Source organism: Panthera leo, chromosome B2 (assembly GCF_018350215.1).
Source record: "Panthera leo isolate Ple1 chromosome B2, P.leo_Ple1_pat1.1, whole genome shotgun sequence".
Taxonomy (NCBI): Eukaryota; Metazoa; Chordata; class Mammalia; order Carnivora; family Felidae; genus Panthera; species Panthera leo.
In genome coordinates this window covers 49,371,432-49,393,286 of record NC_056683.1, presented here as the reverse complement: position 1 = coordinate 49,393,286, position 21,855 = coordinate 49,371,432, and the positions used below count along the sequence as shown (strand labels likewise).

At 40.7% G+C, this 21,855-nt stretch overlaps 1 protein-coding gene across 1 annotated transcript in view; it reads left to right on the top strand.

Moving 5' to 3' along the window:
- Positions 1–871: 871 nt before the first annotated feature.
- PKHD1 (PKHD1 ciliary IPT domain containing fibrocystin/polyductin) overlaps positions 872–21,855 on the top strand; it is a 474,729-nt gene continuing 453,745 nt past the window's right edge. The window contains exons 1-10 of the mRNA XM_042939031.1: positions 872–923; positions 2,552–2,629; positions 3,461–3,605; positions 7,396–7,504; positions 11,658–11,715; positions 15,063–15,141; positions 16,419–16,493; positions 17,162–17,226; positions 17,711–17,750; positions 18,595–18,665. Of these exons, the coding sequence (XP_042794965.1) occupies positions 872–923; positions 2,552–2,629; positions 3,461–3,605; positions 7,396–7,504; positions 11,658–11,715; positions 15,063–15,141; positions 16,419–16,493; positions 17,162–17,226; positions 17,711–17,750; positions 18,595–18,665 (772 nt within the window). The remainder of the gene's footprint in view (positions 924–2,551; positions 2,630–3,460; positions 3,606–7,395; positions 7,505–11,657; positions 11,716–15,062; positions 15,142–16,418; positions 16,494–17,161; positions 17,227–17,710; positions 17,751–18,594; positions 18,666–21,855) is intronic.

Genomic DNA, 21,855 nt, shown 5'->3' with positions numbered 1-21,855 from the left:
TCTAGTTTGGAGGCTCCAGCTTTATCTTCCTCCATTTCTTTCTTCCCTTTCTCCTCTGCTGTGAGGACGAGACCGTTTTCCCCAAATTCCCATTAGTACCATGTTTTCAACCCAGTACCATACTTAACATTTGCTTTGTTAAGCTTTTTACTTTTTTGTGTTGATTGGTTTCCTGGAGGACTGAGACTCTTTTTTTTTTTTTTTTAATGTCTATTTATTTTTGAGAGAGAGACATAGACAGCAAGCAGGGGAGAGGCAGAGAAAGAGGGAGACACAGAATCCAAAGCAGGCTCCAGGCTCCGGGCTGTCAGCACAGAGCCTAACGCGGGGCTTGAACCCATGAACTGTGAGATCATGACCAGAGCTGAAGTTGGACCCTTAACCACTGAGCCACCCAGGTGCCCCCGAGACTCTTTTAGAAACAAAACAAAACAACCTACCCTACCCCTCACACCGCAACTACCATTAACTTGTATCTTGATATCTAGAATTTAGTATTTTTTTAAATTAAGCTTTTCCATAATGAGTTATTGAAAGAGGCTATCAGTATTTACCCAGCTTAAACATGCATAAAATAAGTTGGTGAGAAATGGGGAGGAGGTGAAATAGTGATGATTTTATATGAGATTCTTAGAGTACTCTTTTCTCCTGAGCTTGGGAGGATAGTGGGTCGATTTGAAGACTCTAGGGCCATGTAGGTATCACTTCCTTAATTCCCCAAGTTTTGGCCCCATAAAGTAGTAGTATGTAAGTAAAAAATGATAGTAATTTGTTATTTTTTTATAAAGCACAAAAGCTATGCTGCTCCAACAAAACTGAATATGCTTTCAATATCTGAGCAATTTTGAAAGGATTGATTTAAGTGGACAGGATGACTGGCTGGCTGATCTCTCTGATGAGTGCTGAAATACTACTTTTGGCAGGTGAGTAGGATGTGTTTCGAAGGGATTATAGATAGAGAACAACAAGTTGCCTTGAGAGCTAGTTTATTGATACTTAAAATATTATATGGGGGAAGTCTTCAAGTATCTGCTCTGGGTGTAAATTTTCTGTGCTTAAAAATTATTTTTTTCTGTTTAGTTGCAGGCTATATATTAAATAGCTATGAATATATGTATATATTCATATATATTTACATATATATTCAGATATACACATATATATTCATATACATATTCACATATACATTCATATATATATATATATATATATATATATATATATATATATACATATGAATTAATGGCCAGTGGAGGTTGCTGTCATAATCTAGAGCTTCTAACAGTAATTTATAACCTTCTTTTTAGAATTCGTTTTTGAGCCATGTGATGTAATTCTTTTTAGATTTATTGCTTTATCTTCCCAAAGGGAATAGTTTATCTTGTCTTAGCAGTTAATAACTGCTTGTATTAAACTCTTCTTTCCCCAAATCATGTCTCTAATTTTCTCTGTGAATTTGCTTATCTTTGGTATCTTTTTATGGTATTCGTTTTTGGTCTGCTTTAGGTAGAAGTATCTAATACACTTTTGAGGGGGAAGCATGGGTTGGCCTGGCTGGGACTGCTGTGAATAATTGTGTTGATGTGACTGATTCCCCACCATCCTCGGTTGTGCATTATGCCACCTACATAAATGTACATGGAAGCCCTGGGCTACCCAGAGTTAGCATGGCCTGGATTATCCTTTGACTTTTCTGATATAAGAACTGAAAAATGTTCTATAGATAGCATGTTGCCTATCTAGGACCTCACTGAGGAGTTGACTGATTCTTGATGGCTCCTTGAATTTACTTTGCCTTGGCTGAGGCATGTCCAGGAGATCTTCAAAGATGAGGGTTTGGTTGCCATGTTCAGCCAATGGTCTCTCTGGGAGAACCCAATCTAGCCTAGCATGTGTAGTCTATAGTATTGTTGTTTTCAAGGAAATTCCAGCCCTGATCCATGCTTCAGCCTCTCTCTGAGACAGCAAGGCAAACATCTACAGAATTTTGTATCCATCTGGGGAGGTGCTCTGATATATTTAAAAGGAGGAAACTAGAGGATGGTATATGGAGACAGGAGGATTTAAATAGGAACAGAAACTTCTAGAAGTTTCTCCTCTGGGAAGTGGATATGTAAGAAATAATTGGTGGCTAAATTATGACTACCTGATTAAAGGGTGGGAAAGAAACAAGAGATATTATGTGTTTAATTAGAAGCCAAATGTGTCCTTGAGGTCCTTTCCAAAGAAAGTAGGAATTCAGGATTGTTCTGGTGAACACTAGGTTTTTGGGTGTCCAAGAAGAGTGGATCAGACAGAACTTTCCTTAAGATCAAAGTTTTGAAGGTGTGATCCCCAGACCAGTAGAACTAGCAGCACCTGGTCATAAATGTAAATTCTTGGGCCCTACCCTAAACCTGCTGAATCAGAAACTCTGGGGTGGGACCCAGCAATCTGTGCTTTATCAAACCCTCCTGGTGATTCTGAGGAATGCTAAACTTTGTTTTTATAACGTTAGGGAAGCAGGTGTATTGAATCTGAACTTCAAAACCAGTGTTTTTCTTATTTACAGTGTCTTCCCTGCGTTTCCACATTGAGCCTGAAGAAGGTAGTCTTGCTGGGGGAACGTGGATCACAGTCCTTTTTGATGGTAGGTTTGGGTCTTACCAAATGCAAGTTTCTTACTTACTAAGAGTCCTAAATAATGTGAGTCTTCTTCCTTGGCTAAGGACAGGTATAAAAGAGGGCCTGAAGGGTGTTGGACCCACTGACTGACTTCTGTGTTTCCACATGCTCACTTGCTGATATCACAGAAACAGAGCACATCACACCATTTTATGCCTGTATCCACCTTCTTATCCCAAGCTGCGGGGATGGGACCCTAGGAACTGTAGATGAGATAGGGAAGAGTGCAGCATAGAACTTAGCAATGTGTTCGCCAGAATCTTAGTTTGCTTCCTTGCAGATGATTCTATATGTAGGAACTTTTTAAAAAATATTTTTATTTATGTTTGAAACAGCGTGTGCAAGCAGGGGAGGGACAGAGAGAGATGGGGACAGAATCTGAAGCAGGCTCCAAGTTCTGATCTTTTAGCACAGAGCCCGACGCGGGACTCGAACTCATGAGCCGAAGTTGGACGCTTAACTGACTGAGCCACCCAGGTGCCCCTGTATGTGGGAACTTCTAAACCATGGCTTAGTTTATCCATCTGTACCAGTGTAAAGAATAATTTTGAGGGCTGAAAAATGCCTGGATTTAAGTGGATGGACCTGAAGAGAGAGAGAAAATTTCTTTTTTATACACCCATAAATGAGAACATTCATTTACACAGCAGTCATAAATGCATTTGGAAATGAGGAGTAGTAATTTAATCCTTAGGCAAGCTCAGTGTCTCACAGTGCTCCTGTGTGGCCATGTTTTTATGTTCTGTGTGGATTACAGCTCTGTTTAGCCTCAAATTCCCCTTTCCCTTGTGTTTAGGTTTGCACTTAGAGCTCCTTTATCCCACCAATGGCTCTCAGCTGGAGATACACCTGGTGAACGTGGCTGTGCCTGGCCTGCCGAGCATCCCTTGTGACGTCTCTCCTGTCTTCTTGGATTTGCCACTGGTGATGTGCAGGACCAGGTACTCCTGTCAGGGTGTGAGAAAGATCAGACAGGTTGAGTGCTTTGGTTGTCTTCGTGGATTTTGGTAGAGCAACCCTTGCTGACTGTGGTTATCAGCTACAGCTTTAAAAAGGTTGCCTGTAAATACGCTTCACCAGAGTTTCCTATCAGGGCTCTAGGGCCTAAGGGAGGATGAGAATATAAGGAAGATTTTTGAGAACCTGAGATATTTATAAGGAGGGGTTGGATTGTGTTTTCATCTGTGTTTTCTTGTTGGTGGTGGTGGTAAGGAGCTCTGTCACTATCAAGATTTCAATAAATAGTGCCATTTTACCATCTAAAGAACTCATCTTTTGAACTAGGCATAATCGTAATGATTGAGCATAAACCCAAAACCAGTTAGAAAGGAAATTTGCTTTATTCCTCAGTGTATTTCCTTTTTGGTATGATTTGTACAGGATTCCAGGTAATCCATCTTTCATCCTACTTAAGTTTTTTTTTTTTTTTTTTTTTTTTGGCTTACGAAGTTTTCACTATTCATTCTTTCCCCACTCATATCTTAGAGATGCTGCATGAAAGTGGATCATTGGTTGAGAGAAAAAAAATCATCATTTCCTTTTGCTTTTGGTTCCCTCCTTCAGGAAGGCTCCCTGTCTTCCATTTGTGTCTACGGAAATCCTAACCTGCGAATGTCACCTCTTCCCTGAACATACAACTGAGTGTGATCTTTCCCTTCTTTGAAAGGGGGACAAATAGGGGCTGAAATCCAAGTGATGGTTACGACACCTTTGAGGAGGAAGCACCTTTTGCAGTTTACACAAAGGCATGGCATGTGTGGCCTCAGCGGCCCTGTGCCTCAGCTCTACGTTTCTCATGAATTTATGCCTATTGTTCACTTCTCAGATTCATCCTAGAATTAAGTGCCTTGAGGACAGGGGATGTGTTTAACACCACCTTTGTAGTTCTTACGGTACTTAGCACAGTATCTTGTGAGGAGAAGATGCTCCATAAATGTCTGTCGAACTGAACTTTCTTGTAGCCCTGCTGTTGGTTTTAAAACTGGGTTGCATCTTTTCCTTAGGTTTTATGGTATACTTGGGCATAGAGTTCCTGCAAGAACTTGCCATGAAACTCTGAAGATCAAAACTCTGAAGATCTATCCCCTCAATCCCAACATACTAATGATTTTATTTTTTTAAATGTTTATTTATTTATTTTTGAGAGAGAGAGAGAGGGGGAGGGAGGGAGAGGGAGAGCTGGGGGGAAGGGCAGAGGGAGAGGGAGACAGAGAATCCAAAGCAGGCCCAGTGTGGACAGCAGATAAACTGATGCAGGGCTGAACTCACGGACTGTGAGATTATGACCTAAGCTGAAGTCGGACACTTAACCAACTGAGACTGAACCATACTAATTAATATGGGTGTCCCCCATACTAATGATTTTAATATGCACCATTTATGTAAATAATCTTTTTAGAGGAAAAGAAACACTATGTCTTATATGTACTTGTTGGTTAAAAAGTATTCAGTTAACATTCTAATGTGAAAAAAATGCACATTTTATCATCAGTACTCTCATATTCATTATCATAAAGATGTATCTGCTTTCACCAAAACAGGGATCATAGCCTCTAAATCAGCACTGTCTAATCAAAACATTACACAAGCCACAAATGTAATTTAAAATTTTCTAGTAGCCACATTAGAAAGTCAAAAGAAACAAGTGAAATTAATTTTAATAATTTATTTAACTCGACATATCCAGAATATTATTTCATATGCAATCAATATATAAATTATTAACAATATATATTTTATATAGTTTTTGCACACCAAGTCTGCAAAATCCAGTGTATATTTTACACTCCTAGCACATCTTATTTGGGACTAGCCCCATTTCAAGTGTTCATTAACCACTCATGGCATTGGATGGTGCAGATTTAAATATTTAAAGTCATACTGAAGATTTTGATGAGAAGGTTTGTAGGGGACACACTTCTTAATGCTAGCTCCTTATTGATCATATTCCCCCTCTTACAAAAATCAACATGAATGGCAGCATCAAAGAGGCAGGGAAATCACTGTGATATTTGTGAAAAGAGGAGAGAGGGTCTTGGACTTTCTTGATGGATATATGAAGTGTTCATGAGCTGCTTGGATATTATGAAGTCAAGAATTTTTGGGGTAACATGTAAAATCAATTCCTTTTATCAGGAGGAGCCTAGGATTCAAGCCCCACTTTGCCCCTGACCTATGGTGTTCACACACATAAATATCTTAATCTATTTGGAACTGTCAAAAATGTTTAATGGAAACTAGAATTAGACTATCAATGTCCCTTCCAAGTCTTAAAGTCCCATGAACTTACGATTCTGACAAGACAGGTTTTTTTTTTTTTTTTAATTTTAAGGACTTTCAGTAAAACAATTACATTTTGCCAAAGGATCCAACCTTTATTTATTTTTTATTTATTTTTTATTTTTTTATTTTTTCAATATATGAAGTTTATTGTTAAATTGGTTTCCATACAACACCCAGTGCTCATCCCAAAAGGTGCCCTCCTCAATACCCATCACCCACACTCCCCTCCCTCCCACCCCCCATCAACCCTCAGTTTGTTCTCAGTTTTTAAGAGTCTTTTATGCTTTGGCTCTCTCCCACTCTAACCTCTTTTTTTTTTTTCCTTCCCCTCCCCCATGGGTCTCTGTTAAGTTTCTCAGGATCCACATAAGAGTGAAACCATATGGTATCTGTCTTTCTCTGTATGGCTTATTTCACTTAGCATCACACTCTCCAGTTCCATCCATGTTACTACAAAGGGCCATATTTCATTCTTTCTCATTGCCATGTAGTACTCCATTGTGTATATAAACCACAATTTCTTTATCCATTCATCAGTTGATGGACATTTCGGCTCTTTCCATAATTTGTCTATTGTTGAGAGTGCTGCTATAAACATTGGGGTACAAGTGCCCCTATGCATCAGTACTCCTGTATCCCTTGGGTAAATTCCTAGCAGTGCTATTGCTGGGTCATAGGGTAGGTCTATTTTTAATTTTCTGAGGAACCTCCACACTGTTTTCCAGAGTGGCTGCACCAATTTGCATTCCCACCAACAGTGCAAGAGGGTTCCTGTTTCTCCACATCCTCTCCAGCATCTATAGTCTCCTGATTTGTTCATTTTGGCCACTTTGACTGGAGTGAGGTGATATCTGAGTGTGGTTTTGATTTGTATTTCCCTGATGAGGAGCGACGTTGAACATCTTTTCATGTGCCTGTTGGCCATCCGGATGTCTTCTTTAGAGAAGTGTCTATTCATGTTTTCTGCCCATTTCTTCACTGGATTATTTGTTTTTCGGGTGTGGAGTTTGGTGAGCTCTTTATAGATTTTGGATACTAGCCCTTTGTCCAATATGTCATTTGCAAATATCTTTTCCCATTCTGTTGGTTGCCTTTTAGTTTTGTTGGTTGTTTCCTTTGCTGTGCAGAAGCTTTTTATCTTCATAAGGTCCCAGTAGTTCATTTTTGCTTTTAATTCCCTTGCCTTTGGGGATGTGTCAAGTAAGAAATTGCCACGGCTGAGGTCAGAGAGGTCTTTTCCTGCTTTCTCCTCTAGGGTTTTGATGGTTTCCTGAGGATCCAATCTTTAAAGTCTAGTAGGTGAGTGGATCTAGAAGGCAAATAGACGTAGGAATCCTTGGTAAACGCCATTTCACAGGTGCAGGGAGGAAATTTAAAGTGGTCAGGTGGGGCGGCTGGCTTCGGTAATTCTGTCTTTGATTCACAAGGACATCCACTTTCTGCCTGCAGATCCCTGCTGTCTGAAGCACATGAGGGGCTGTACTACCTGGAAGTGCACTCTGGGGGACAGGTGGTAGGCAGCCCAAGTCCAGGACCACGGGACAACTGTACTTTCCAGGTGGGTTCTAAGGATGGAGCAATGTGTGTTTGCTGTCTGAGGGAGTTTTTGTGCTATCGACAGGCAACTTACAAGTCAGAGTCTGCTTCGCCAGGGTAAGAAGAAAGGTGGATGGTGGTTGTGGGGTTTCTGAGTCTGTACCAATGCAAGTTAAGTATTGAGCACTTGGATGTCAGGTTCTATGCTTTATGTACATTAATCTGATGCTTGCAACAATTATATGGGGTACCTATTTATTATCCTGGTTTTACAGATGAGTGACTTGAGGCTCAGGGAGATGAAATAATTTGCCCATCTCCTCAATAATTTTCCTGTGTCCTCTAGGTAGTAAATGACAGAACTAGGATTCTTTAAAAATTGTTTTTAATTTTTTACTGACATATGATGTCCTGTTACTTTCAGGTATATATCATAGTGATTTGATATTTTGATACATTACATTACAAAATGATCCTTATGATAAGTCTAGGTTAGAATCTGTCATTATACAGAGTTATTACAATATTATTGACTGTATTCCCTCTGCTGGTGGGAATGTACATTGGTGCAGCCACTGGGGAAAGCAGTAAGCAGGTTTCTTAAAAAAATTAAAAATAGAAATATGATCCAGTGATTTATCTTCCTGATAATTATCTGATGAAAATGCAAACACTAATTTGAAGAGAGATATGCACCCCTATGTTTATTATTTACAATAGCCCAGATATGGAAGCAGCCCAGATGTCCATCTATTTCTTTCTTTCTTTCTTTCTTTCTTTCTTTCTTTCTTTCTTTCTTTCTTTCTTCCTTTCATGGAATGTTACTCAGTTATAAAAAAGAATAAATCCTTACCATTTGCAACAACATGGACAGAACTAGAGGGTATTGTGCTAAGTGAAATAAGTCAGATAGAGAAAGACAAATACTGTATGATTTCACTTACATGTGGAATTGAAAAGGACTAGGATTTGAACTTGTGTCAGACTCTAAATCTTCTAAACTGAAGCCCATAGAGGAGCCACAAAGATGATCATCGTGGGTTAGTGTTTCATTTTATAGCTGCAATTCTCCTGAGTCTTGGTAGGATGAAGGGACTCAGGACCCAAGTTGTACCTCTGCCTCTGCTTTGTGCTCTATTTCTACTACTCTTTCCAACCCGAGATTGAAAGTGCATTTGCTGATGGCATTCTCCTTCAAACTTAGAGCCAAATGGAAGCAGAGAGAGGGAGAGTTTATGAGCTAATGCCTAACTTATTTTGGAGAAGCAATATGTATACTTGGTCTTAATTTTATGTTTGGTTCAGCCTATTGTCCATTTCAGGTTAATTTTACACCAATCTCTCAAAAGGGAAGGTGCTAGACTTTTCATAAAAGGTTGAGGTTTGACAGTGCTCCTTGTGATGATTGTACTTCCCATACGGTGCCTCTGTTGAAGGGTTGTTCATAACAGTATTAGTCATTAATGCTCCTTTAGAGCAAGACTTCATCCCCCCAAATCATCCTTGTTACCACCCACTCTTTATATAGGCAGTCCATTTACAAATTGGGAATTTGCCGTCAGTTCACATTTAACAACTTGTCTCTCACTTCAAGAGAAGCTTGTTTTCTGGAATTTTGCTTCTGCACATATGCAGCAGAAAGAAAAAAAAAAACATTCTTATTAAGACCCACACCACCACCTCTACACTGTCTCTGTAGATGTAACAGCAGATGGATGGCCAGGCACCCTCCCTAACCACCATGCTGTTTTTGGTTTTGATGTTCCTTTCACCCCAGATAGTAGTTTTCCTACTTATTAAAGATCGGGAGGGAGAGCAAGGGGAGAGAAGAGAAGCACTTCCTAAAATTGCACATTAAAGAAAACAAGTCCTCAAGTGCTTCGTCTAGCTTGGCGAGTTGATGAAAAATCACCAGGGGATGCAGTTAATGAGAGGCATTCCAAGCTAAATAAAACACGGTGTGTCTCTTTGTTTTGGGACTGGGGGAACCATGAGTATTAAAAATTAATTCCATCTCGCCAGTCCACTTCAAAGAGCCTGCTGCAGGCGCTGACAAGTTTGAACAACTCACAGAAGGTTTATCAAGCAGCTGGTGGCTGTGGCTTCGCTATCCTGATCTGCTGTGTTTCCTCTCCCCCATCTTGCTGCCGCTGACCTCACTCGGGCTCAGGGATCAGCGTGTGGGAAGCTTGATTTGGAAGCTCATTAATTTTTCACTTTGTCATGTCTCTCGCTTGGTGGGTGGACGGAGCCTGTTTTCCTTAGAAATACACCATTTTTGTGTCATGTCAGCTCAGAGGGAATCACAAGTGAAGCTCTTTCTGAGGTTTAACTCTGAGCCACCCCACCATGTTGAGGAAGGGGAGGGAGTGATCAAGGAGTCACTCTATTCCCCCTGCCACCACCCCAACCCCCACCCCCATGCTTCTGGTGGAAGGCTCACAGACTGAGCCGTAGATCTTATATTTCAAACTGGAAATCCAGACGCATGTGTCCTTATTTGGTCTGGACTTGATTGTACTTTAGCCTCAGTTTCTAATGTCTGTGAGAAGGGGAGGTGGTGACCAATACTCTACCTCATGAGGCTCCTAGGATATATTTCCAATGGCAGTGTCCAAGGGCACCCCAGGGAGAGGTGAAGGCCTGGGTACAGTAGGAGGCTGGGAGTCCAGGGTGTGGAGTGCATGTTTGGCAGGGGCATGTGGAATTGTGTTAATCCTTATCTTTTGGTGAGATCAGAGCCAGCTCTCAATTGGTGAGGTCATAGCATTCTTACTTTGACCTCCTGACTGTACATACTTTCTGTGACCTGTTCTCTAACCCTCTCTTTTAGAAGGAGGAAGCTAGCCTTGATGGCAGGCTGTGTAGCCATGTGGATCAATACATAAAACTCACACTTGCCGAGCCACCATTAGCTTTTTTGAAATGTCTGTTGGTTCTCTCCTCTGATTAGGGCTGTTGATTAACAACGGAGTTATTCTTTGGTGGTATTCTGCCTGGGAAGGTGAACTCCTGGGATGCTGGAAGCAGGCCAAGCTAAATAATTTTCTTTCGCTTGATTTGCAAGTGGGAAGCAGTGTAGTTTATGGGGAATGAAGGCTGTGTAGGCATCTAGAGGAGGTTGAGAGTGAGGGTCACAGGAGGGGGAAACCAAGTCTCTTCCTGAATGTTGTTAGCTCATGGGTCAAACCTTGGCCTGGTCAGTCCGTCCTTATGCCTCTCTGTTCACACTGGTCCTGACTATGAAATGCACTAATCTTGGACTAACTCAGATGCCTATAGGTAAGATGAAATTCCTGGACTTGTCTTTTTCTCCCCTCTACTTCCAGGTACCATATCAATCATCTCAGATGGGGCCACTTTATTCATTCACAAAAATTTGAATGTCTTCTGTATACCATGCTATGCATAAGAGTATAACCATGACTGAGTAAGACACTGTCCCTGCCTTTCTAGAGCATGTGATTAGCAGAGAATATACTTTGGGGGAAGGGACATAGAAAGCTGATTTGGAGGGCCATGACCAGGCTTTCATAGACTTCCACCTCTTCCATCAGGGCTATTTTCCCCCTTCTCAAAGAGTAATGTTGCTTCCCATTCCTTGAATCATTTGAATCCTTTTTTCTCCTGAGAGCCATGATCCATTTTCTCAACAAACACCTCACTTGCATGCCTACCCAACTCCAGTTTTTTGTAGCTTGCTCATTCCTACAAAGGTGTTGATGATAATTTAAGTTGCAATCCTTTCAACTTAAGTAAGCAAATTTTTGCCAAGAAAATTAAAATCCTTCAAGATTCCAAAATACCAAGTTACAATAATGGAATTCTAAATAGGCCTACCTACCTATTTTTCTGGTGAAATGTGTTCCTGGCTATGGTAGGTGGGCTGGTGGAAACAGACTTGCCAAAGTTTGGGCAATATGGTACAGGACAGGGAGCTACATGACCTTGGTAAAATTCCCTTTACTTCCTCTGTGGAGAGACTATAATAATACCTGTTAACTCTGCTTCACAGGTGTATTATGAGGATAAAAAGAAATAGATGTACATTTATTTGAGGAAGTGTAACCATTTACCATCTTTGATTAATATCCGATGAGGAATGACTTTTGCTTCTTGTCTGTGGTTGTGATATTCTAATGGAATGCTCCCTTATGATGACCTTTCCTGAACAGTTTTCCAGGGGGCAGACACCCATTGTTTACCATGTTATACCACCGAGTGGAGTGCCAGGTAAGAAATCTCCTATTAAAATAGGAATAATTATGGATCCCTTTGTTAAAGCTATTGAAAACTCTTCTACCCAGGTGGGTGCTCTCTATAAATGGGAACACTGAACTTCTCTGATGCTGGTTTGAAAATAAATGTCAACCTCTGGTTTACTTTTAATCTGGTTTGGTTTCACCTGTGGGCTCTTTTGCTCTGTGACTTCACTGATAACAAAAGGAATCCAAACATGAAAAGGAAAAGAGGCCAGCAAAATCAAACCAGGTACTGCCAGAGCATGGAAGAAATAAAAATCATCATTGTTCTTAATTTTATAGTCGTTTGCATAATAGCAAACCTTTTTTGAACTTTACTGTGAGCCAGGCTCTGTTCTAAGTGTTCGGCATATATTATCTTATCAGATCCTCACAAGAACCTGATGACATAGGGGCTATAATTCTCATTTGCTGATGAGGAAACGAGATACCAAAAGGTTAAGTAACTTGCTTAAAGTCAGCTATTAAGTGTATAGCTGGGATTTGCACCCAGGCAGGCAGAATCCAGAGTGGGCAGGTGTACCCATTGTTTTGTTTTGCATTGAGTGGTGTTGCATACCACATGCAAGGCCAGCAACCCTGATCCTTACCCTGGGGGTTTGTTTGTGAATTAGAGGGCACACAGGCATGCAAAGGCCAGGGGATAGAAGTGAAGAAGAGAGAGAAGGTTGAGATTTACATAAAAGAGGGGATCGCAGCTAAGAAATAGGTTCAAGAATCGCTAAGCTTGCCTTACAACTAAGTAGTAAATACAAGCTAGGATTATGTATAATTTGCTGTCTGATTCTTGGCAAATTCCTAGGTCTATTTCAGATTTTCCCTTTGTTCAGGGTTTCCAGATGGTGTAATTATGGGAATACAAATTGCTAAATGTTTATATGTAGTTGTGTCTAAATGCATAAACTGATCTAGTTTTGAATGTCTTGACTGCTCGAGAATGTCACAATGAATATCTGAGTTGCTGAAAAGTATTTGCCCTTTGTGTGTGTGTGTGTGTGTGTGTGTGTGTAGACACAAGATTATGTGTGTATTTAAATTATATACTTAAGAATATGATTCCAGCATGATTTTTTTTATGTGGGTTATTCAGAGATCTGTTCCTTTCCATTTGAATAATCAAGACGTGATCATATTTTATTAAAAAGAAAATGTGCTCTAAAAGTCGCATGCAGATGTTTGGGTCCTTGCTGCTCTGGTGTTAGAAAGCTCTTGTTTAGATGGCAGAAGTCCACAGGGTGAGGGATGAGGAAGGGGCCTGCCATGAGAGGTGTGAAGTGGGACATTGGCTCACACGGATCTGTCAGGCCCGTTTCTCCCACCCAGTCCAAGAGCTGCACACTGTATCTTCCCCCTTGTTGGAGTGGCCCCTCCGGGTAGGATCCACATGGTGACATCTTTGAAATCATTTTCCAGATGATTACTCTCATTTCATTTGGAAAGTCTGCCCAGAATAGCAGCCAGGGAGATGGGGGAGGTGGTGGGGACAGGAGAGATGATGTTCCATTAGCAGTTGAGTTTCTATATGTGGTTAACAGTTCTCCACTGTGACGGAGAATCACCCAGAACCATAGGCTGGCTTAGCCATTTCTCAGGCTCCTTTGGACTTCTTTATTTAGAAGCAAGACTGTTAACCACTCACAAAATTCCCCAATTTCTAGAACTTGTTACCAATTTTTAAAATTGTGCCCAAGAAAGCAAGAAATCATGCCCATCAAAGCCAGGGAATTAATACTTTAGCTCTATTAAAATGAAGGGAAATTATTTTGCCAGTTGTTAATAGTAGCAAAGAACTCCAGAGTCTAGGCTTTCTCCATTTCTGTGATCTTTGTCTAAGGCATTAGGTTCTAGCCCCTTCTACCCATTCATCTGTACAGTGAGTGGCTCTCATACTTCCCGGAAGGTTCCCATGGTTTCAGTGCCAGTCAGTCATCCAGTGACCACATACAAAAGTCTTCTTGTATTAATAAAGCACCCACAGCATGAAGGGAACAACTTCTTGGTAATGTTCTTTTGTGACTTTAAATGTGGCCATGAAGAGATTCAAAGTCTTCTGCTTTCAGTCACTTCATGATCCCCTTAAGTGCTCTTTTCTTTTCCATCTTTGTGGTTTTACCTCATTAACCAAAACCGCTCTCATCTCTTAACATTGTTTGTGATGCTGTAAGATTACAGTGTATATGGTTAAATTTCCTAATTATTTGGAAGGCACACATTTCCAGGTTGTGGGGTTGTTTGGTGAAATTGAACTACATCACCTTACTATGGTGTGCTTGCTTAAAACTTTGCCTCATGTAGTTCTACAGAACTGAGTTTAGGTGTTTTCAACTATGGAAGAAATCAGCTCATGTAGCATCCGGTAGGGGCCCCCAAACTCTTTGTGAAAGAGTGACATCAGATTCCTTTCTCACCACAGATTCCTTTCTCACCAACTATGAACAGATTGGGTAGGGACAGTACCAAGAGTCCACCTTGCTGAGAGGGGGGATTGCTGATGCCTGCACTTCCTCTTGAACTTGAACTCAAAAGAGGGTGTATTAAGTAAATACTTGTTACCTAGTGGAAATCCCTATGAGTCACATAGAGGAGACTCAGCAGTAGAAGTCATCCATTTGTCAGTGGGCAAGGCTGACACCAACTGTTTGCAGGTCTTCAATTTGCTCTGTCTTTGAACATGAGCATAATTTTTGAATGAACGAGATGTGCAATTGCCCATCCTTTAAGCTGTAATTCTGTTCTATCTCATGCCTTCCTTTCTGAGTTCCCATCCATTTGGGTCATCCTTGATGTTTATCTTTTGTTCTCTGAGATTTGGAAGAAAGTCTAGTATCCCCAAATACCCATCCAGATCATGTGACATGAACCTCCTTGGTTTTCCATATTAGCAAGTCCCCAGGGGAAAGTGTCATGAAATGCAGAGCACCCCAAGGCACCGTGTTCTTAAATCCCACGTTAGGTGATGATCTACACACAGCCAAGAGGGTAGAACAAGTCAGTGTGTGGAAACTGGCCCTTCCTCCCGAAAGCCTCATACTTCATAGAACTGTGGGGAAGACCTGTTCTTGCTTTTGTGTTCTGTACGTAGCTGATTGACTCTGTGATTGCAATAATTAGTTATTTTAGACTTTCTAATGTATAATATTGATCACTGGATCATACTTGAGACTCCTTTCCTGTTGTACAGTTTGTAAAAAAGCATTAATATTCTGAGTCATGTCCAGTTTGGCTGTATTAAATAGATGGTACCAAAAATAAATTGCTTATGTTATAATTTACAGTATGAGCGAAGTGTGTTACATTTCAAAAATCTTCTTAAAACAGGAGAACTAATACATATGTATGGTTGGATTATCACTGGAAGACCAGAAACCTTTGATTGCGATGCGGAGTACATTGATAGGTAAGCGTGTGTTAGTTTCTGTGTTCAACGAGTTACAAACATGCTGGATTGCTTCCTCAGACCAGCTTCCCCGATAGCAATAAATTGTGAGCAGTTGGCACAGAATTGCTGTTTTCTTTGCAGTTTATGGTCCCTGGTGAGTTGGGCTTCAGCAAACTTTGTTAATGTAATTGCAACTGGTCGATTAAGTTGGTCCATTTATTTACTGACAACTAGTCACTCTGGGCTCAGCGTGAATTGTGCTGTAACTGCATCTGTGGGTTTTCTTTTTCGGTTCTTCCCCTTCTCTCCCTTGTTTCTCAGGCTGAAATGATTCTTTTTTTCTTTTTTTTGTAAAACGACATGTGAACCCCAAAGACCATTGTAACTTTCTTCTTGGGTTGGTATCCATTTGTGCATTTAGGAATTCTGTTAGTGTGATCAGAGGAAAACGTGGAAGAAGGCACTGAGAGCCACTGAATTTTACTGTTTTCTGGGAATGATGAGGATGGCCAGACACTTTAAAATGGAAAATGGTACTATTAAATCACGCGTGCTAGGGAAGGAAGGGAATAAGAGGCAATGTGTTGAAGTTGTGTTTCGGGGAGGCTTTAAGCAACTGTGATTTTGCAATATCTGAAGTAGTTATAGCCAGGCTTGATAAGGTAGAAGAAACCGAGTCTTACTGTAGCTGAGTGGATTCTATATACTTGTGTCTGGTTTTCCTTGTACTCCTGGAAAGGATGGGGGTATCGTCTTCTGTTCCATCTCTGTGATTCTGCCCTAGGTGAGGAGAACATGATCTGGCTACTCTCCAGATCTACATTTTTGGCATTAAGTAGTGGTGAACTCGTCTTGAAAGGAAATGACTCTTTCTGTGGAGGATACAAGCCCCAAGTACATCCTTAATAATATGCCACATTCACTGCTTGGTCCCATGTCAGCCTTGGTCAGGGATATAACATTGAAAAGGGGAATGGAGGCATCGACTCCACAGTAGTTCTATGTAGACTCAATATAGCCAATGTGGGTATGATGAGGATTTTGGGGGAAAAGGGAAATGCTCTTTCTGCAGTGTGAAGGTGTGGACCATGAAACAGTGCTATGCATTGCTTACCTTCAGACTGAGAGTTGATTCAACATCTCCTCACGGGACAGGCTTTGGCCACCCTCAGTGATGCCCCATAAATCCAGAGAAGAATGCTCATAACAGTGTTTCCTCTGAGTTTTGCTAGGAATTTTTACTGAGAGTCTTACACTATAGTCTCATGTCTTTTTTACCCCATTTTTTTATCCAGTCCATTGATCTTGGAAGCTCAAGGAGACAACTGGGTCACAGCCTGCTCTCTTGTAAACAGGCAGACAGGAAGCTGGTGAGTGTCTTTCCTGCCTACATACGTGCTTTTAGGTTCTTCCATGTGGGTTTCTCTCTGTCTCTGTCTGTCTGTCTGTCTGTCTCTCTCTCTCTTTCTCTCTCTCTCTCTCTCTCTCACACACACACACACACACACTCACACCTTTTTTTTTTTTTTTTTGAGAGAGAGAGAGAGAGAGACCGACCATGAGAGAATGTGAGCAGGGGAGTGGTAGAGGGAGAGGGAATGAGAGAATCTTATGCAGGCTTCACACCCAGTGCAGAGCCCTACTTGGGCTCCATCTCACGAGCTGTGAAATCATGACTTGAGCTGAAGTTGGACACTTAACCTACTGAGCCGCCCAGGAGCCCCAATAATAGATTTTTTTCTTTTTTAAGGGTTTTTCTCTCCTTGTTGTAAAGATTTTGGAAAGAATGGAGAGGTCTGAAAAGAGGTTGGGAGCAAGTTAAATTTTGTCTCTTGCACTGCATGCTTGCCTGATAGCATATGTATCAACAAGAACTCTAGTTCTATTCTAGTGTTTGCTCCCATGAACTCATTATGCCTTCAGTATTTACTAATTTTTGCTGGCCAACTGACCTTTTATTTTTTACTTTCCTGGCTAAAGAGTCAGAGCTTCTGAGTTGTCTGATAATTCTCACCTCAGGTTTTGGTTCTCTCTCCAGCTATCCTCTTCAGGAAGACCATGGTTTTGGGACCCTGCAGTGCCGTGTGGAAGGCAACTACATTGGTCTGTTCAGGAAGTGGCATAAGTTTAAAGTCTTTTCTGTTTCTTTTTCTGTATCAGAAAAATACTGTTTCAAGAATGCTTCTCACAAGCATGAAAAGAGTAATTACCATGTATTGAGAACTCCTTAAAAGGCTAATTTAATCCTCACAATAAGTGGATTGGTGAAGTTGGTAGAATTACTTTTACTTTATAGGTGAGAAAATTGTAGCTGGTAACCAGTAGAGCCAGGCTTCCCATGTTTAGTCGAACTGTGAGCCTGCTGTAATTCTTATCTGCTTTACGCTACTACATTTATCCTTTTATTGTTGGAAGTCAACAGTGATGGTGCTAAGTCTGGGAGGTGTTTGTTCTGGGCACTCTTAATGAAATCACGGGTTGGGGCAGTCACTTGGTGATATCTGGAGTCCTTGGGTTTAGGGTAGCAATGGCCTGGCCCAGATGATACATGCAGACTCTTGTGTTAATGTCTTTCTTTTTGTTACAGGCTCCCAGAATGTTAGTTTCTCAGTATTTAACAAAGGAAAGTAAGTAATGAGGAGTAAGCAGATTTATTATCATTTTGTATTATCCATCTCTTTCTTGTTTTGCTTACTTTTTTGAACCCTTTCTAATGGAAAATTCCAAACAGACAGATTAGCATAATGAAACCTGCTTGGTTTCTTTTACTTAGGTGAATATAATTGTGTCTTGAGGTACTGTAGATGTTTCAGTGGGATGATGGCACAAAATTTTGGGAATTAGGTCTTAAGTAAAAAGTAATCTCATAATACTGTAAATTTAAAACAGGACATAATTCCATGAAATGCATTGTCTAGCAAATGCCTTCTTCAAGATGGAAACGGTCCAATTTCATAGAGCTTTGGAGAGGAAATTATGATTCTGAATGATTCCTGCATGCCTTACCTAATGTTCTGACACTATATAATTTGTCAGGGATTTTCTTTAAAAGTATGCTATCTAGCTGATATTAATCTCATTGTGGTGATAGTGACATAATTACCTGCAGTAACATAGCCCCAGATATGGAGGCTCTCTCTCTCTTTCTCTCGAATTTAGGAAGGAATAACCCTAATATCTATTGCATATCTACTGTAGGCCAACTCTTTACCAGCCCCTTTCACATCATCATTCCATTTAATGCTTGTGACCCTGTGAAGTAGGTGTAATCATTGTCATACAAAAATTTTCTAAATCGCAAAACATACATTGCCCCATCGGTATCATTCTCTATTTGTCAAAAGGAACTGGTATCTAAACTGTTATAAAGATCAGGAGAGGTTGGCCCATGATCTTCATTTTAGGCAGCCAATTTAAAAAATGCAATCTCAAAAGATTTTTTTCACCTAAAACAAAACTTTGTCTTGGAAGGTCCATGGTACACAAGAATGCATGGCTGGTCAGTGCTAAACAGGAGCTTTTCCTGTACCAGACATATTCAGGTACAATTTTCCTTCTCCCTGTCCTCCTCACTGCTTCCCTCACACCTCGCTGAATGTAGAATCCTCCTTCCCTTTTTCCTGTCCATTTCTCTATGACCATGAACACCTGAGGCTGTCCCCACAGTGATGGAAGACACTTCAGCTTTGGATGAGAATAAGTTGCTTGTGTGAGTGTCACATGTGGTTGCCATATTAAAAGAGGCTCGATCATGGACTTCTATGCAAAGTTTGTGGATATAAACTGAATGAAAGAAAGGAGGTCACCCTTGTTGTATGTTCTGAGAAATGATGAAAGAGCGATGGCACTGAAAAGTACAAAAGTGCATCTTTTCAGTTACTTTAACACCTCACCTTGAGTATTCATCCAATAACTTATGACTTGCTGATATTGATACTAAACTACAGTTGAGTATTCATCCAACAACTTATGACTTGCTGATATTGATGCTAGACTACAGTGTTGCTATCAGATGAGCAAACCTCCATACTAAAAAAAATGAATGTTGAAATTGGAAACTTGCATGAAATTGTGAATGCAATTCAGTAGTAGAGGGTTGATCACTAAAGAAGAGTACTTAGACTTCAGTGTTGAAGACAATCCCAAAGCCACTGAAGATATGTCTGTGAAGTAGGTGCAAATTCCGGGGGCAATAAGATCGACCTTTGCCAAAAGTGCAAGAAATTTCATAGGTCAAGGGGCAAATGCTATTTACTCTCTAGATAGGATAATTCTGCAAAATCTGAATTTTGATCTCTGCCTTTTATTTAACATCTTTTAAAAATTAAAAAAAAAATTGTTTTTATTTTAGAGAGGTGGGAACAGAGGGAGAGAGAGAGAATCCCAAGCAAGCTCCATGCTTAGGGTGGAGTCCGATGGAAGGCTCAATCCCATGACCCTGGGATCATGACCTGAGCCAAAATCAACAGTTGGATGCTCAATTCACTGAGTCACCCAGGCGCCCCTCCTTTATTTTCTTTAACCAGTATAGCTAGTCTCTTTGGGAGTAAGTTTGAAGAAGCAACTTACTGGCTGGCCCTTATTGAGTGGTTTGAGTACATGCACTCTCAATATTAATTCCACTATGAGACAGTACTAGGCTCATTTTACAGATGAAGAAACAGGCCCAGAAGGACAAAGTAACCAAAGGTCCCAGTGCCAGAAAAATGCAGATCCAATTCGAAATCTTATGCACGTAAACAATTTATGATGGGACGTCCACTCTCCTGGCCACCTGACCCCAAGATTCCTGGTGAATTTACCTAACACTGTTGAACCAGCCAGATAGGCTGACAGGAATCTCTAATCACATAGCTATTTCATATTTCCAGTACTGATGTCTTCTTGGGATGAGAACTCCAGGCCAGAACTATTTTTTTAATGTTTATTTTTGAGAGAGAGACAGAGTGCAAATGGGGGAGGGGCAGAGAGAGAGGGAAACACAGGATCTGAAGTAGGCTCCAGGCTCTGAGCTGTCAGCACAGAACCTGACACAGGGCTCTAACCCACGAACCACAAGATCATGACCTGAGCTGAAGTTGGACACTTAACCGCCTGAGCTACCCAGGCGCCCCCTAGAACTTTCTTATAGCTGAGGAGGCTATGGGAGAGGGAATATGGACTATTATAAAGGACACTGGGCTGAGCTCTCCAAGGGCTGGCATTCATTTGTTTACTTGATGATTTTGGTTAAGTCATTTAGCTTTCTGAGCTGTAATTAAATATCTATAAAGTGGACAAAGTGGTGTTTGTCCTTCTAACTCCAAAAGCTGTTGAAAGAAGTAAATGAGCAAGAGTCTTGGGATTCATCTACGATTTTCCTCCCCTCTCTCTTCTCTAATCCACTCAGTCACCAGTTTCTGCCGGTTTTACCTCCCATCGATTTCTTGATAAGGTTTTAGATTACTTATTGCAATTAGACCCCTTATCAATTTCTTAAATATGATGTATCCATTCTATCTCTACAATCACTACCTCAATTCAGAATCCCATCGTCTTTTGCCTGGCATGGCACAATGGTTCCAAGGTGCCCCGATCTGTTCTCTGTCCCCTAAAAATCCATGCTCTACATCACCACCACCATTCTCTACACCACACATCTGATGCCTCTCCCTTACCACTCTCTAAAGGCTTCCCACTCTCAACAGGAAATGGTACCAGCCTCTGGTCTCTTCCTCATCTGCTTCTCCTGTTCTGTCTTTCCCATTCTAGCAACACGGAAATGGACCTTAAATGAAGCCTCTCTCTACAGAGGCTATCGTTTGCTTTATTTAAACATCCTTTGCCTTATTTCTTTCCTTCACTTGGCCAGTTTTAATTCACACTTTAAGATTCAGCTCAGGAATCATTTCTAGAAATTTCTTTCTATTCCATAGACCCTAGCTCTATTCCTAATCCTCCCCTCTGCACTTTCATGTACTCTCTCTAATTGTGCTAGCCCAGCATGTCATAATTATACTATTTCATAGGCAGGAGCTTATATAAGAAATGCCCCGATAAAACCCATAACCATTCATAATTAGCTTCTTTGTGTCTTCAGTTTGTTGGAGAAGACAACTCCTGTTTCCCCTTGAGGGAATAGAACTTAGAATGGTCAAGTTTGGATCATAGGAGAGGAAAGGACCAGAAAATCTTACATTCTGGGGGATATGTGGCATATGACAGTGGGATTTTGAAGCAGTCAGGAGGCAGCATGGAAAAACATGTTTGAGGTGGTGAGTGTACACAGGGAGAAGAGCATGTGGGATGGAAGGAGGGCAAGGCTCCTGAAGATGGTGCAATTCATTCTCTTGCTTAGAGCAAACTGCAAACTCATACAGGTGAACCAAGGCTTGGCCTGGTGCATCCAAAGCTGATTCTTCCATAACATAAAACCTGTTCTGTGACTTGTAAATTGAATACTTGAGATCTGGTGACAGGTTTCCTAAGAAAGCATCATGGTATGTAAGGATTTCTGCTATTAGCATGAGTGACTGCATCTCCCCTTCCTTTGAAATATTGATCCTGTATTATATGTATTATACATATTGTTATAGGTAAGTCCTTATTATATGCATTTTAAGTGACTATCACTAGAAAAAATTCCAACCATTGCTGGTCTTAGAAAGTTAAAGTAAGGAATACATTAATGATAGCCTTCTATTATTATATTATCTGGGTCACATTCTATATTCTATGTTCAGAAGCTTACTT